This window comes from Anas acuta, chromosome 1 (assembly GCF_963932015.1).
Source record: "Anas acuta chromosome 1, bAnaAcu1.1, whole genome shotgun sequence".
In the NCBI taxonomy this organism is placed as follows: domain Eukaryota; kingdom Metazoa; phylum Chordata; class Aves; order Anseriformes; family Anatidae; genus Anas; species Anas acuta.
The window spans coordinates 8,284,349-8,302,745 of record NC_088979.1 but is presented as its reverse complement, the minus strand read 5'-3'; the positions used below and the strand labels follow the sequence as shown (position 1 = coordinate 8,302,745).

The window sequence follows — 18,397 nt, the reverse complement described above, 5'->3', positions numbered from 1 at the left end:
CACCTTTTTCTCTGAAGAGCCACAGCTAAGAGGTAGACACTTGTGATTTTTTAAACTACTTCTCAGTATTCATTCTTCCTGAGTATTTACTCTTTGCCTTCCTCTCTACATCTTTATATATCTAATACCTAGCATGCCAGTCAAGCGGTTTTCTCATGAGTAACTTTTTTTTGGCAACATGAAGTTTAAATAATTTTTTTCTGTATTGCCTTGTTTAAACAAAACTACAAACCCTTCCAAGTAGACACCTTTAAATCTAAACGTTTACTGCAACTAATCAAACAGATTTAAACTAAATACTTTTTTTTTTTTTTTAAATAGTCACTTTTTTTTCTGTGGAAGTAAGTGACCAGGTCACAAATACCTCAAAATAACCACAGCATGATGAATGCCATTACGTACAAAATCCAGATAAATTGACTCAACAGGCACCTCTTTCAGTTAGAATAGCTGTAGATGTTAGCTGTAACTGTGAGCCAACAGGACAAGTACATCCCAGCCCCAAAACCTGCAGTGGCTCTCGTCACCCCAGCACACAGCACCAGTGAGCAAGCAGAGATGGCTGCAAGGAGCCTGCAGATGGATAAAGCAGCATGTTAAACATCTTCATGCATGCAATTGAGAGCACATGTTCCTTGCTTAAGCAGCCTCACTGATGGGTTACATTTGTCCCTGTAGACAGTAAATTTTAGAAGTTGGGGGAAACAAATAACCAATGCATTGCTAAGATAAGAGTTGTTTTAGCTTTTCTATAAAGGTTTTTAACTCAATCCCTGGTTCAAAAGGTCATGTTTCTAATATTCCAATCTTATGCTTTGCTTGTCCAAAAATCAATGGCATTGTCAAACTGACAGATCTGATCCGAGTCAATAGCTGCAAGAACGAACCAAGTCAAACTTCTCTTCTTGTGACTTATTCAACAAGGTATGAACTACAGATGGCTTTAAAGTAGCAAATTTCATCTTTATGAAAAAAAATGTACTTCTAACAAGTTCCCTCCAAATTCAACTTTGAATTTTACGAATACCACTGTTTTATATTCTGCTGTATATTCTGACTTTTATCACCTTGCTTTGGCTGACAATCATTTTCTGTATGCACTAAAATCACATACACGACTACTTTCAAAGGAATAAGTGGATTCAAAGGTAAATACCAGGTGGAATGTAAAATGGACACAGCTTGTGCCATACGGATTTGTTACATTAAAATTTGAAAATATTACCTTGTACCTTCTCACAATAAAAAAATAAAAGGCAAAAAGAAAAGAAAGAGTTAACTCTGGCTTTAATTTCTGAGCATAAACTAAGAAGCTAACATAATAGTTTGTAATGGCTCCCCAGACAGGATTTGTGGTCTGCAAAAACAGGAAGAGTCCCCCCCTCTTTTCCTCCCCCCCACACTGTAAAGCACACCACTTTATAACCTGCAGAATTAAATCAAACACGCAAATCACAGGCTTCCCCCAAAAAGAAAAAGGTCAAAACGAAGAGGTTTTTCTTTCTGCTCTACAGCAGCTTGACACCAAAAGCTAACCAATGATAGATCTAGAGTTGTGATTGCATCCCTGTAATAACACAAGAACTACAGATTATGTTTAGGGTATCGTTAATCTCTCACACCCACCAATTTCCTACTGACAGCTGGAGGCCAGCAGTGAAATCCTGGTGCAAAAGTTCACTTAAAATCAGCAGGAACAGATAAGCTTTCAAAATAATGCAGAAAATTATGAAAACAGACCTAAGCAATAAGTTTTCAGAAAAGAAAATGATTACTTTTTGAGCTTAGTAAATACCGGTAGCAAGTTTTTCACACGAAGATAATGTTCAGGCACATAACTTCACATCAAAAGATACAGTTTAAGGCCCCGGAGCCCCACTATTCTCTTAAAGAGATTTTCTCTTTCTGAATTATGGATTGTTTCAAGTAGGAAACAGACACTTTATAGTCGAGGAGCTTATAGTTGCTCAGAACTGCAAATCGGTAATACCCGCTTTGAGCATGTTGTATGCTAAGTAAAATGGCTATTATTTTTCTTGCCAATACTCAGAATTTGTTGTTCTTAAAAGGAAAGAAAGTAAACTCAACATGTTCTATGATTTGAACATATGCCAAAGAAAGGGTATGAGAAAACTAGAAAGGGACAGAAGCCAAAAAGAAAATATATCTACAGTGATACATTCCAGCTAAATTAGTACCAATAACTCTTACCGAGTTTTCAGCTAGTACAACCCAAGATAACATCTACAGTTTACTTTTTGAACTGTTCTATACTCTTTTATATAGGTTTTCTTTCATTATTCCTTTCCTCCTCCTCTTCCAGCTTCTCTATGCTGTCTACAGAGCCAAAGCAATGGCCAACCTACAGGGGGGAACTCAATTTGAGTGCAGTTTAACCTCACAAGATTTCATGAAGAGATAAAAACCAGATTCCAAAATACTTACCAGTTTCATAAAAGATTGACTAGGAGATAACAGAAGAATAACAAATTAATCAAATCTCAGGAGAAGAAACGAAGGACTTCCAGCAATTTTTTAAGGCATTAACTTTCTTGGTATAGAAGGCCTACCGAGCATTAAAAAAGGCCCCAAATAACAATCTCTTTGGACTGTGGATTGTAACAGAGAATTGTTTTTAATCAGCTCAGTTGATCAAAAAGAAAACACTTGGTTTGTTTCTGGGCACCTTCTCAGTCAGAATGCAGCATGTGCTGCTTGGCCGCAAGGCAGGCATGCAGGTCATAAAGCAAAACACATACGTTCTGAGCAAAAAACACACTTTCTGAGCAAAAAACACTTTGGGGAACCTAGCAGCAGAGGGATTATTGGATTTCACTAGCAATCACTACTGTATCATGGCAAAGAGCAGACAGAACAGACAGGACTGTTAATAAAAATTAGGAGAAAGTATGGAAAACGTTGCAGAGATGTGCAACATCCACTGTCTTGCATGTATACTTGGTGTATTTCAGGGTGAAGAATTTAGGAGGGTCTCTACCAGACAGCTTGGGGCTGCCACACCACCAGTGGAAACCCCCCCAGTATGCAAACTGTTCTCTTCCACCTTTCCCCCACCCCTCCTTAAGCTAAGAGCCTCTCACCATCTCCTGTCTGCATTTCCCAAACCCAGCCACAGCAGCTCAGCAAGCAGCAGCTCAGAGGCTTCCCAACAAGGCAGGAGGTTTTCTTCCTCCCTTTAGATCCATTCCACAATAAGATTTAGGTAAGATATTTAAGTCATCAGTTTCTCATCTGTTTCAAAAGACTTGAACAGTCTCTTTTTCGAGTCTGTAAAACTAGTAGTTACTATTTTCTTTGTACATTTAGAGCTAATTTTCTTGTAAGACTCATACTGCTTTAATGATCGATTGTATTTGTGATCAGATAACACCGTTCCCAAAATACCTGAAGCAATATGCAAAAAAAGCAAACATGACAAGCCAATCCAACCCAAACAGAAGATAGCTGCAACTTTTCCCCTGTGGTGCAATTAACTTCAAAATGCCTTTACCTTCAGAAACAAAGGAGCAGACCATTCCAACAGAAACAGGGGGTTAGACTTGACTTGCCAACATACAAAGCCATTTATTTTCTCCCCAGATGACAGCATATTAAGTTGTATTAGAAACAGGCTTCACATCCAGTTAGGAACTATGAGTTGGCCATGCAGAACACGTACTAATGCTGCTAGGAGCTTGCCTACATCTGTAAGGGCCTGAAGCACAAGGGGTCCCCAGGAAGGTGATGACAGGAACCAGCGCAAACCTTCTCTAATATGGCTTTCCTACCTTTTTGAAACCTGAGTCATTTAACACATCCTCATTGACTGAGATGTCCCTGTCCATCAGGATATCAGTATTAAACTGCATCAGATAATATGAAGAGATATTAACGCAATATTGCACCTACCAAAGACAGAAAGAAGTTGTTGCCAAGCCCAGTTTTAACCAATTATTTTCCGTCTTTAAGCTCAAAGATCCAAAACACCTACAGCTGAGCTGAGAACATTTTGCTAGTTCCTCAGTCAGCTTGCTCAAAAGAATAACAGACACTGAAGAAGAGCTCAAAAAGGAAAAAAAAAAAAAAAAAACAAAAAACTTACAATTGATGCAGCACTGATTTGGCAGCAGAGATTCAGCAAGATAGTGCAAATACAAGTTCCCTGAAGCAGACAGAAGGATGTTGTACTACCAGACATCGTGAACTGGTTCAGTCTTTTACCACAGTGGGAACAGTCTGGATCAGGATGATAGGTACTGGCCCTAATTCATGAGACATGTTTTATGTTCGCCTTTAATTTTGTGGGCTCTGTTGTTTCTGCTTGTCAGACAGATGATCTTTAAGAGGCGATTTTAACAGCGTATTGCTTACTTTATCAAAGTTTCAATCTGGAGTTGCAGTCATCTGACTACAAGAAACAAAATGCAAGGCACAGGGCCCACTGAAGGAAATAAAGAGTCATTTTCTATTCTGGGGTGTGAAGAAGAAAGGGCAAGAAGGGGATAAAAGATCATTCACCACAGTACACTTCTGTAATCTTCACTGCAGAAATACCTTGCATGGCTATATATAGAAAATTTACACCATTCTAGGTTGCTACCTCCATGCTTTTCCTGCTGCAGGTGCTACAGATAACATTAATTCCTTGGGAGCAATAAAGCTGCAGAAAGTCACTTCATTTACAGAGGATTTATAGCTACAGTTCATACGGATTTAAGCTCCTCTCAACTGGTCTATCTAAAAACAACAGCCTGCCAGCAGACCTGAGGAACCTATCACAGAGATTCCATCCAAGACTTTCAGCCACCGTACCAGAGGCACAGGGAGCGTGGATGTTACCTCTCCAGGTAAACGTCAGGCTCTGCACTGCCACAGCAGCTAGCACTACAGCCAGCTCTCCCAGGCAGCACCTGCAGCTTATTCTGCACTAGCAGACTATCTGTTACTCCCCTCTGGGAGCTGCACATACGCACAAGCATTCAGACACAGAAGAATGCATTAAGTGTTTAAGTCAAGGAAGCCCTAATGAGCATCTCCTGTATGCTAGTGCAGAACAGACAGAACTGAGTAACTAATCCCATGCTTGTGCTGCTTGAATCTAATTCAGACTTACAAAACAGTCCAATGATCAGCAATAGTCTACATTTTACCATTTTTAATAGGCGTTTCAAAACTGCTTTAACATTTGGAGGTGGGGATTTTATTTTCTTCTCAGTAATGTATTTTGTTGTTGTTATATGTTTTGAAAAAACAAAATACAAAATTCTATTCATACTCAGATGACTAAATCACTTTTCCTTAGTTTTCAGCCTACAAAGTGAAAACAAACACAGACTTGCCAGAAGTGGTCCTTACAATAACAATAAAAAACACTTTTCTTATAAGAAAGTCTCAATTACTCACAGAATAGCGCAGAAGGGCTGGCTGCACAGAGTCACCTGGGATCCATCATAATTGGTAGCCTGACCTTAGCACTGCCCTTTGTCCATCCAGGCTAGCCCCATGTGAACCTGATAGACATAGTCCAGAGCTGGATGGCTGCTGCCTGTGATGTCTTTACATCATCGATGAAGAAACCTCACATCTGGTGTTGTGCCTAAGCCAGGAAGTCCTCCTGAAACCCAGGGAACTGGAGACCATTGAGCAAACACAACCAAACAGTCCTGGATGATCCGGCTCAGCCCTGACTGTAACACTAAGAGAAAGAGATCAGTTAAATCCAGTCTGTATGGACCCACCCAGATTTTTGGCAACACATCCTCCGGCATCTCCAGAATCGCAGAAAAATGAATAAACATGGGTTCTTCCAGCATTCTTACCTTCTCCACCTGTGTTATCCTAGAAAATGCATTTTTGACTACAAAGCTGTGGCTATCCTGCTTTTCCACTTTGTGCAAGACTTCAAGGAGCACTTAGAAAGCTGGACCAAACTTTTCCAACATTTGAATGCCACACGCTGGAAATTCTGGACATTTGGTTGCTGACCACCTCTGCAGACATGGTTACGCTTCTCAGAAGCACAAATAGCTTATAGCCTGGACTGAACAAATATAAGTGCATAGGACTGGAATCACTGATCCCCAAGCATCCTTCTAGCTCTGGTCACAGCTGTGGGATTCACCTTGCCAAGCTTCTGCCATTTTAAGTGGATGAAATACAGCTTACAACAGCAATCTACACTGTGTAGCAGACCCACAATGGTGATTCTCTCAGCTGATTGGGAAGAGATGACAAGTATGCAGTGGAAACACATTTCAGCTAAGTTTAAGGGTTGACTGTAACCACTCCCTTTTAAAAGGTATGCAGAATTATAAGGCTCATACCTACATTTATATGCATAAACAGAATCACCAGGACTGAAGGTCAGGGGATGCAGGTTAGGCTGATTGAAGAAATGCTTATGAGCAGTTCCCAAGAAAGCATCTCTTTTCCCATCTCACAACTCTTCAACAGACTGTTAGCCACAGCTTCCAGCCACTTCAGAAATTTACAGAATGTTCCAAGATCTTAAGACACTGTAAACCAAAAAAGTACAGAGAAGCATAGTTTTCCATATTGTCCCTAGAGAACTGATGACCTTATCTCAAGAACTTACACAAGACTCAACAGCATTTACTAGCTGATTTCTAAATTGTGTAGCCTGAAGCATGCAGATTCCTCTCAAAAAAAGCACAATAAATATTCTAGTCGCTGGTCAATTGCTTACCCAGGACAGAAATTTCTTTCTCTCCTGTCTGCAGAATTCTGAACATCTGCCATCCAATTATACAGACTTCATGTGTGTCCCTGGAAAGTGGGCAATTCCTCATATTCCAAAAGAGATGGAATCAATCACTTCCTGGAGATAATCGAGCACTTTTTTTGCCCCATCAATGCCAACTGGATTTTAGTACATCTAACTTGCATCTTGCTCTTCAAAAGCTTTATGACACCCCGGTGGTATTCTTGGTTCAGCTGTTTTGTTTCAGGCAATTCACAGATTTGTTTCAAGTTCTGTTTCAGAACTCTTTCTTGTAATGTATTAACCACAGAGTAATTAAAACAAACAAGCAAAAGTACAAAACAATAACGCTAAGGAAAACTTTACACAGCTAGGCACCAAAAGCACATTGTGATTTTGAACCTCCTGAAGCCAAAGCAGCAATGCTCATGTCATCCCATATAACACTCAAGTCACTTCCAGAAGAATGAAGCTTGAAACAAAGAACTGATAAACTAGAAGTGAGTAAATCTGAGAAGCAAAATGCTGAGACTGGAAAACTGCTGTTAACTTCTTAAATTATGAAAATTTGCAATTCCAAGCTTATTTCTGAAAATTAACAGAACAGGAAACAATCAAAATATATTCATCATAGCCATATCTAACCTGCATGACTTGGCATTATCACGTCTTCCTGTTATCAGGATTAGCCACTTAAATTTATGTTTGAGAAACATACAACTTGTGTAAAAGCCGATTTCGTACAACTCCAAGTATTTTAAATAAATACCAAGTAATTTACAGCCATTCCAAGCGTTTTGACTACTAACAGCTGGAATTGAGAACATTACGAAAACCATTAAAGTGATCTATTAACATTTTCAAGGCTGAGTAAGTTGCACGTAACATTTACTGACCTCCAAAAAAGCCGGAAAGGCTTTCAGAGTAAGTGTTTAGATTAATGTATTGGTCAAAGCAGTGTTTTGTCACATCATTAGCTATATGATAGAAGATGAGTTGTGAAACAGCATCAAGAGAAGGGTATTCCATTGCACTCATCAACACAACATTGGTAAATGACTATAGGGCGATTTTACATTGTGTTTTGTCATAATCAGCTGTTCACAGGAAGGCAAACACCTTTCTTAAGAGTCTGCAATTTAATGAAAAAAGGTAAAGAATAGAGTGAGGAAAGAAAACTACTGATATGAAACCAGAGCACTTTGGTCGCAGATGCAGGTCTGAGGCTGCTACAGTGGAGCCCAGACAGCCCATTTCCCTCCGAGACATAAAGCTCTGCACATACAGCTGACCTCTGACAAAAAGACCACTCCATCTTTCCTACTAAAGAACAAAATGGTCCCCCACAGTTCATTAAATGCAGATTTATTTTTTTCCAAATGAAGTACATATTTTATATCATGCCAGTAACGTAGCATTTTTTTGTCACCAGAGAACATCCTTTTCTTTGATATGGGGCTGCTTCACAATTCAACTCTAACTTCAATGACAGCTGCACTCTGTGACGCATTTCAGAAACTCCAAAGAGCGTTGCCAGCAGGCTAAGGGATGTGATCCCTCCTTGGTGCTCAGCGACTGGAGCCCTGGCTGCAGGTCTGGGCTCCCCAGGACAAGGGACATGGACATACTGGAGAGAGTCCAACAAGGCCAGCAAAATGATGAAGGGCCTGGAGCATCTGTCCTGCAAAGAAAAGCTGAGAGAGCTGGGACTCCTCCAAATGAAGAGGGATCTTCACAATGTGCCCAAGTACCTGATGAAAGGGAATGAAGCTGAGGGAGCCAAACTTCTCAGTGGTGCTCAGTGACACGGCAAGAGGCCATGGGTATATAATAAAACACATGAAATTGGGAAATTTGATTTGAAAAGACAAAAGCATCTTTTTTGGTGTTATTGTTTTGTTTTTAAAATGCGAGGGTGATCACATACTGCAACATCTCAATTGTAGAGCTCAGAATCACGGTAAATGGAGCTGTATCTGGCTGGTGGCCAGGCACTAGTGGTGTTCCCTGCCAAAACTGGTGATTCTCCTGCTGTATTCAGCATTGGTGCTGCCTCACCTAATATACAGCGTGCAGCTCTGGGCTCCACAATACAGAAAGGATGTTAAGATCCTTGAAAGCCTCCAGAGGAGAGCAACAAAGCTGGTAAAAGGACAGGAAGGCATGTGCTGTGTGAGGAGAGGCCGAGGAGCCTTGGGGTGCCCAGTCTGGAGAGGGCCTCACTGCACCCTGCAGCCCCCTGAGGAGAGAAGCGCTGAGGGAGGTGCTGCTCTCTGCTCCCTGGGACCGATGGCTGGACACATGGAGACGGCACAGAGCCGGGCCATGGTAGGGTCAGCCTGGGCATGAGGGAAAAATCCTGTGCTGTGAGGGTGGGCAGATGCTGGGACAGGCTTCCTAGCATGGTGGTTGCTGCCCCGTGCCTGTCAGTGTTCAGGAAGCGTTTGGACAGTGCCTGCAGGAACGTGCCTTAGCGTCTGGTTAGTCCTGAAGGGGTCAGGTGGTTGGACTCGATGGTCTCTGAAGGGCCCTTCCAACTGAATTATTCTGTTCTAACAGCTCGTCCTGAGTTGCATTGAAGCCTTTGTCTGTGGAGATGCACAAACCCCAACTGGACACAGTCCTGGCTGAGCAGCTGTAGCTGACCCTGCCCAAGCTGGGGGCTAGATTCAGGATCTCAAGAAGGAATCCCTTCGAATCTTAGTACTTCCGTGATTCACTGAAAGTTTCAAAAGTCAGCAAGAAATGCTACTTTCCTCAAAAAACACCCCCAGGAGCTTACAATCCTGAGCCACCCACCATTGACAACATTCCCACAACCACAGCATCTTCCAGCTCAACTCCAGCACTCCCAGACAGCCTTGGAAAAAAAAATCCATGTTTTCCTTCCCTCTGATAACTGTAGAAGTAGCAGCCCTTAAAGCACGCAGCAAAGCACATTCAAATGTTTACATGCTGTTCCTATAAAAATGCAGCTCTCTCAGTTGCTGGCTTTCACCAAAGCAGTTGCTGAAGTGCAATGGATTTAAACATATTTTGGTTTAGAAGCAAGAAGCATTCCCGCTAACTTCACTTCTACAGCTTGGTTCCACATTTCAGAGTAATAATCTTTCCATGGGAGTGGAACTCCCAAATAATTTGTTTCCCTGCTAGCTCTGCTTCCCAGACCACAGCACTGAATACTCATGCAAGCGATCCAAACCTGAGGTTCTCTCACCACACAAAACATGTGAAACACCATCCCACAGCGTAGCTTGCTCTCTTGATTTCTCACCTGTAGCAAGTAAGACTAATGCTTATAAAAACAGTTGCTGTGTTAAAAGATTTTGTTTGCCTGTTTCGCCCACTTTTCCCCCCATACTGGTAATTTACAGGCTTCCTTAAAATACATCCAACTGGGTAACCATAAAACATTGTGAGAAAGGAAACCATCATCTCAAGTCTAAATATACTATACCACTGTACAAAAATATACCAACAAACTTGGATTTGAATGGAGAATTCCATGAAAGCCACAGAAGCGCTGTATTTATTTAGAGCATATACAATACCTAGTACCACTACTATGCCGTCACATTCTTCCTTCAAAATGTATTTAGACTAAAGGCATTCATGGCAAGGGAACTGCCCCAAACACCGAGTGTGCTATCAGGTGAAGATACAAGTTTAAGAATTCCACCTTGTTCTTCTAGAAATGTTTCTGACACTTTTCTAATCAATATATGGTAATACATTTGTTTCCAAGAACCCTAATATACATAAACCCTAATATACATATACATAGGCACTCTCTTTAAGTGTGCACTGTTGTACGGCATCACATTTTAAACACAGATGCTTTAAATATTTTCTCAGAGTCTAGTGCACTGAACTTTATGAAAAAACATCCAAAGTTTTCTACTAAAACACGCTGCCAATAGTAGCCCAGAGCAAGGTTTTACAACCAAATTATAAAAGCCCTAAATCTCAGGTTTTATAATACCATCAGTGACACAGTCTCAACTGTAGCGACGAGACAGGCGCCGCTATAATGTTAACAGCCAGTGGGTAAACATTCATTCGGCCAAGGGGGTGCAGGGGCAATCCCAGAAGGGTCCCTTCAGAGCTGCCCCAGAGCTTACAGGGGGCTGTAGGGGGCTTTTTTAATTGCTTACCAAGTGCAGAAATGGAAAAAAAAAAAAAAAAAAAAAAAGGACGTTAGCCAGGCAGTGAGACAATTAATTTCATTAAAATTGTAGCTGTGTCCCTTGTAAAAGCTATATAAATAGCTATTGAAACTCATTAATACTTTATTTTTTTAAACAAGAGTCCAACAAACTGAAATTTGCCGCTTAGCTATCAGGAAAATATAATCTAAATGGATTTGAAGCATTAACAGGTTTACAAAACACTTGCGAGAGCATCACGCCTTTCTTTGAGAATAATTAATCACAGATGTCTTAAATCCTCGCTGCTCACTGAACCACCAAACCTCTTTGTCTTTGAAATAGGAAAGGTACAACCCATCCAGTCCCAATTCCAGCAATACACTGGCTGCAGCCAAACCTCATATCACATTTCAGCAGCTTCATTCACAGCAATTTTAACAAGTATATTCAGTTACTGCCTCGCCTGCTACCAGCCCCGGCACTCCCAGCGCAGGGCAACGCGGTGCCGCTCAGCCCGAGCCATGTGCTGCCTCCTCAGCTACAGGCCCAAGTCTTCTTCGTAGTCATTTTCATCTATTGGATGCTATAGGAGAGTAACTTAGAATTCCAAACAAGCCAAAAGGCATTAGCAAATAATTTTCAAAGTTAAGTAGAATTGCACCTTATCCAGAGCTTGAAACAACCCCTGCAGGGAGTGCACTGGTGAAACAACTCCATACGGTAAAACTAATGCAGGGATTTCCTAAGGAAGCTTTGTGAAATTAATGTGACCAAAATGAAGTCACTAGCAGACCCTTTAGCATCCAATACTATAAAAATAAATTGTGACAAAAGAACTGCAGGCACATCATACAAGAGTAAAACCACAAAGAAAACTATGTTATTTTAAATATACTTGTGCAAGTACACCTGTTAGGAGGTTATTCTAATAACAACAGCAACCATTATTAATATTAATAATACTGTTAATACTAATACAACATGCAATTTCTTTTTAATAACCCCTATTAATCATTGTTACTAGGATAACATATACCTAGAAAGTAAATAAAACATTGAAGCCACTGCCAAATAATCAAAGGGAGTTAGAAAATTGTTTATTCTGATGAACTCTACATTTGTCCAGGAAAAGAGAATACTTTCCTTACATTTAAGAACCATTTCTATCCATGTGAAAGACCATGAGTAACACTTACGAGGTTTTGTTTCGTTTCTCATTTTTAACATATCTATCGGAGCCATAAATACAAAGAAAAGAAATAACATGGCAGGACTAACACTAATAACTTTAGTATTAATGATACCTAACCCTGTGCACTCTTAGTACTTCTCAGAACATCAAATGAATACCAGCTACGTAGTTAACATACATCAGACTTCAATTTCTAAATTCTGCATTGGCCAGTGAGGATGCTTCCTCCTAACCCTAACAGGCAACCCACGCAGCTTCAGAGCACCATAAAAAGGCAAAAATTCCAAGTTACTCCTGCAGGGTCAGAGCGCTAAAGGGGCAGACTGTGAATCAACACATCACGAACTAAAATATCCATGTTTATTCATCTACATTCAATTATTATGCAAAAAAAATCATTCTTATCAAAACATTAAGTAATCATACCGTGACGTGTTCTTCTCTGGTAAAACCACAGAACATTCATATGTGCCCAAGCATCCAGAAAAGTTTACAAATGTTTTTATTCCTTGGCCTTTCCACAGATCCTAATAAACTGCCTTTCATACACAGAAAAACTGTGCTTTATAATCACAAAATAGAATCCACACGGACATACTAATATGTAATTTATATTTTTGTATAGAAAAATAGCAGTATAATATAATGTAGATAATTTTCTGAGTACATCTGACATTTCTGCTCAATCCCACCTCCCTTTTCCATTGCCAGTGCCATGCAAATTTAAGTTACTCATTACACAGACAAACTATAACCAAACCACTTCTCCAACACCTTAGAAAACCCACTCCTCTCGATGATTGCAATGCTGGTCCCTGAAAGACCAGCTGCCCGGCTCTTTTTCCCATTCTTCCATAGGAATTTTAAGATGTACAAGGCTGGCACACGTGTACAGAAACACTCAGGAAAATGTGATTTACAAGCATGCTGTTGCCAAGTTGAGGACTGACAGGGATGCTGTGCAAGCACATGCCAGTGAGACACTTAAAATAGGGTCTCCACTTGGGAAGAGATTAAGTGATTAAGTCTGATGGTGCTGCCAGCTGCTAGTTGCAGTTTAAAGGGCTGGAGATGTTTATGAACTAAAATCAGGACTTTTTCCCACCTCCCTGACTTCCCAATACGCTCCATTGAAAGCTACCCAGGAAATGACTGAAAACGCTGCTGTCTCTCTATGTCCGAAGTCAGTTTCCTAAGAGACCACAAAAGCCTATTAAAATTTGATCTCGCCTGTAACAAAAGCTAACAAATGAATAGATCTGGGATCAGAAAGTCGTATTTCACTGCATCTGTCAGCACCAGCATTTCATGCAGTTTACATGGTTAGCATTCAATAACATTCCAAACATCGTTTTATCTTAAAAACAATTAAACTTTCAACTGTCTCTTGATTTCATTTATCTATTTTTTCATTAATAACAGTGGCTGCACATGTTCAAGCTCCCAACACAGCAGCAGGCATATTTCCACAACTAAGTGCTGTGGAAATCATACTCCTGCTTAACAGCACAATCATCTTATTTGTTTGAGAACTACATGTGAATATCCTTCTTTCCCAACTTGATGATAAAGATGCAATAAACATTTTCTAAATATTATCTGCACTGGAGGAATAAGAGCACAGTTTCCTGTGTACAAATACTTGCAATTTTATCTCTTTATGAGGATTTAATCAGCGGAGTGTAAAATGTCTCTCTGAGAAGTTCAACTTCATGCTTTATAGTGTTATACCAGTGTTTCCTGATGCAATATAAAAAGTGAACTTTTTAGGCAAGTTACATTAGGACACATACTTTCATTCTTCATGACAAGCAAGAATCAAGCATTTCAGCATTATGCATTACATACACGGGGTGCCTACTTTGGTCATTTGTACACACCTGTACCTCAAATTTTATTACTTCCAAATCCCAGAAGCTAAATAGGTGCCTGTTAATGTGGCAAAGTTTTATTGCATCGCCACTAAGACTTTCAAAATTTGACATATTTCTTTATGTATTCTTTTTGCTACACTTAAGAAGTTTCAGTTGTGCACAAGATCTCAGAGTTGTTCCATTATTACATAAAACCCCTGTATGGTTTGCACTTACAAGCAGTTTCAGCTCTTGACTGAGGAATACTCTGAAAGCTACAGGAAACTTATAAATGAGAAGAAATGAGTCTGGCAGTCCATCTATTGTCTAGAAATAACAGAAGCCTGATACATGAAGTTTTCACATTGTAACATGTCTGTAGGAAAAGTTAAAGTGTCCCCGATCAAAAGAGGAAAACGCATTTGCTTGCACTGCAAAATGAAGCACTGATGCCAACATAATGCTGGAGTCTACAGAACTACAAGAAGTTCTACCAAAATGTGTCCGCCCTTTTTGGAAGTAATCACAGTAAGATGAAAACCAGTCAGCTGGAAAGGACTTGTAAATAAATAAATGGATAACAATTTCCTAAATAAAACAGAATAATTTATTACTTCAATGTGTTTTGTATTTTTTTTTTTTTTTGCTACTGTTACGTTAAGTAATGTGGTTCACAAGTGTTCGCACTTTTCCAGGAGTTCTTATATATACAAGAACATCCCTCAATTTCTAAAAGCAATGGAAAATGAATTATTTTCAAAGGAGAAAGCTTTGGCAATCTTACCTAAAACTCAGGTTGGGCTCTGCTTTCTCAACTGAAGTTTAGGAATAGGGCCTGACAGTCAGGTGATAACACAAAGTGTATGTATTTGCAGTTCTTTTTTGAAATGACTGCATACAGAAGCTCCTCACATTCATAATAATCAGAATTGCATTTGCACCATCTCTAGGAATGAAGCCCCATCTCTTTTAAAGAATAATTCTTTCTTTTACACTTTTGTCTCCACCTATGCTTCAAATAAAGTATAGTAACTAGATAACTAAAACATCTAAACATTAATTATTAAAATAATTAAGCATTACAGTTTTCATTATTGATACAAGCTATCAATGTAACCTGCATTTCAAAACCATTAAAACCTTACAATCCCAGATTTCTTCTGCCATTTTTCATGGACACATCATAAACAGCAGCTTTCAGCTACCCATGGATCTCCCAGAGCTTCCACCCACTGCCTCATGCTTTTTGTACTGAGCTTGATGTCGATAGCTAAGCTTCAGCACCATTTTGTAAGCAAAAAGCTTTGCTTTCTGCATCTTTACATTTCATCCAGCTTGGATTACATCAGCTCTTCAAGTTAGTTTTTTTCCCATGACATCCTTTTATTCCTTTACATTCACTGGTGTCACATTGTTAGCTTGTGTCATCAGCAACTTCCGTTAACAATTTCATTTGCAGCAAGTTTGCAAACATAAATAATCTTTATTTATAATGTTTAATCTTTTAATGTCTTAAAAGATTATGTCTTTTAATGTCTTAAAAGATTAAAAACAAAACAAACAAAATAATTAGGCAATCCTAACCACCCAACTTCATTAGGCAGTCCTAAGCAACCCAATTACATAACAAACAAGGAAAATGAAACAAAAAAAACTGGTAACGTATTTTTTCACTTTAATTTCCTATACTTAACTCTAAGGTTGCAAAAGACACTATTGCAAGCAAAGTACACATCCAGCGCTTGGAAACAAAATGACTGAATTGTCAAGTGACAAAACCAAGAAATATTATATAAAAGAGGATCCATAAAGATAAGCTGTACCTGCTTTTCCTTTCAATGAGAATAGCCATATAAGAGGCTGGTAAAGCAGCACCAAAACCAGGAGACCAGAAGTAGAATTTTCCGAGTAGTTTCCTGAAAATGTAATTTGTACATGTATTACATGCAGAGCACACAAAATATTGACATCCAACACTATATATTACTTTTATCATAAAATTATGCATGTTCCATTAAAATGGATTTTGTGCCTTTATATTAATCAATACTTACAAATAAATACTAATCATCTTACTTCTACAGTTGGATAGCTCTTCTCAGGGAGGTTACATATATATTAACACCTGAAATACTTTATTAACATTTCCATTTCATTTAAAAGGATTACGTTAAAGAAAACAGTGCTCCCAAGAGATATTTCTGAAAAGTTGCAGACACTCCTTACAGGAAAAAAAAAAAAAAAAAAAAAATCAATTAATAAATAATAGTTGCTCTTTTCTCTGCTACTTGTCTGAATATATCTTCAGGAAGATGTGCCTTGTGGAATGTAGGAATGTAATCCAGTGAGCCAGGAATCAAATCAAATTATTCTAGCATGCATCATGCTCTGAAGACAGAGAAACTATTGCTAAAAACAGTAAATCACTCACTCACAGTTAGCCAGGGTATTAATCTGCACACTGCAACTAGAACCAGCAGTGAAATGCCAGTTGCATTAAGGCCAGTGGGAAAGCTCTCACGTTTTGCAACTAGATCTGGGCTTCTCTGAGAGTCCACACAACGTCAAGTATCAAAATTCTTTCAACTTGAAGAGTTGGGGAGAAAAAAAAATTATACAAATGCTGACATCTAAGCAAGTATTTGGTCACTGAGAGTATAAAGACCAAAACGCCTTTGAGGGACAACAGCCTCAACCCCACCGGATCTGCTGAGAACACCTGCACCAAAGTAACTCAGCCTGACCACAGAAGCAAACAATAGTCAGGCAGTCATGAAATTTGGTAGCATTAATAAATACACTTCAATTAAACGGGTGCTGCTCAGCTGATAAACATCATCATTTAAGCAAAATACAGCATTACGGTGGAACCTTTCCCTTCTAAAAATAAAATGAATAAAATACAACCAAAATGCCAAACACAGCGTAGGAAAAAAATATTCTTAGATGAAATTTCATGCTGACAACACAAAAGCATGAACTAGTGGATCCAGAACCACGTGGATTAGAGCACTTTCTCTCTTGCTGTAAAAGCCACGATTAGCCTCACTTCACACTTCTGCTGCAAAAATAACATGACCAGCGAGCAATGCCAGCTTACGTTCATAAGTGAAAAAGAGAGCCAGTGTATCAGCAACAAGTGATGTAATGGCAATTACACACGCCGTTCATTCCCACGGCTGCAAAAGGATAATTTCTCAGGATGACAATGCCAAATGCCACAGGAGCTAAAGTTCATTATTAGGACTCTCTTGGAAAGCAATTACTGTATGAGGTTTCAGAGAGGCCATTTTAAACAGCTTCAGTATGAACACATCCTATCAGACACACCTGTTAAGTAAGAGAACAAATGTCTTTTCTGTGGGAAAGAAACGGGAATTTGTTCTTTCTGCATGGTTTACACTCCCTCTATGAATGGTACGTGTTCAGTTTGATAAGGTTTGGGACACAACAGTAGATATTTTGCACAATAAAAGTCAGTGAAAATTACAGTGTCTGACCAGTAAGTAAAACATGTAAAACATTTAAACTTATGGGAAATATCCGGGAATAAATGAAAACAAGTTTTCATTATTATTTACATGGTTATTTTTACATGGTCCACGGTTAGACACTGGAATGAGAAATGGGTTCTCTTTTTAGTTATGCATCTAATTCCTCACAGTACAACTGTATCCAAAGCTGAAAAGCTGGGTGATATGTAAGATTGAATTGACTTAAGCAAGCCGAAGTAAAGCTGTACGTGGGCAAACTGAATCACTCTGGTTGCTAGACTAACAGAACCGAGTCTTCATGAGTTTTTGCATTAATTTAGTAAAATTGTAAACCTAAAAATCACCCCATCTTTTAACCAACATAACACTCACCAACAGAAGAGCCCAGCACTTCCACCTGAAGCCTAGACAGATGCAGGCTTCTGGAGCCCATCAGCAGAAGGGATTACAACCCCCAGATGGTCTGTCACACATCCATAACAGACCACCAGCTCCCCTGCTCTGCCAACATTCACCAATTTACTTCCGGGGGGAAAAAAAAAAAGTCAGCTAACTTAGCTTGGTAACGCCTTCTAGAATGAGAACATCTATCTGGAGCCTAAGCCATTGCTGAAATGGGGCTTAGATGCTTTGGAAATTTTCAGCACTTACAAAATAGAAAGAATATTAAACCGTTCTGGCAACCATTTATTTTGACTTTTCTTGTCTAAAATATTACACCCTTGAAAGTAATTGCAGTTGTTTCCATTTTGGTGGTTTTCCCTGGTGGAAAGCAAGGAAATATTACAAAAACATCAAAAAACACACATTATTGCAAGTCATATTTCACATTTAGGTCTTCTACTAATTGCTACTGGAAGACTAAAAAAGTAATTTCTACATAATGCAGCATTACACAGTGACTGCAAATTCACTGAGACTTCGATAAACGTACAAAGAGATGAAGTGGGCACTTTATCCAGGAGACCCTACACACCTGCCAACACATC

The 18,397-nt window shown here is 39.3% G+C and overlaps 1 protein-coding gene across 1 annotated transcript in view; it reads right to left on the bottom strand.

Moving 5' to 3' along the window:
* Positions 1–18,397, bottom strand: part of TMEM135 (transmembrane protein 135) — a 177,454-nt gene that overhangs the window by 141,314 nt on the left and 17,743 nt on the right. The window contains exon 3 of the mRNA XM_068667673.1: positions 15,738–15,830. Within this exon, the coding sequence (XP_068523774.1) occupies positions 15,738–15,830 (93 nt within the window). The remainder of the gene's footprint in view (positions 1–15,737; positions 15,831–18,397) is intronic.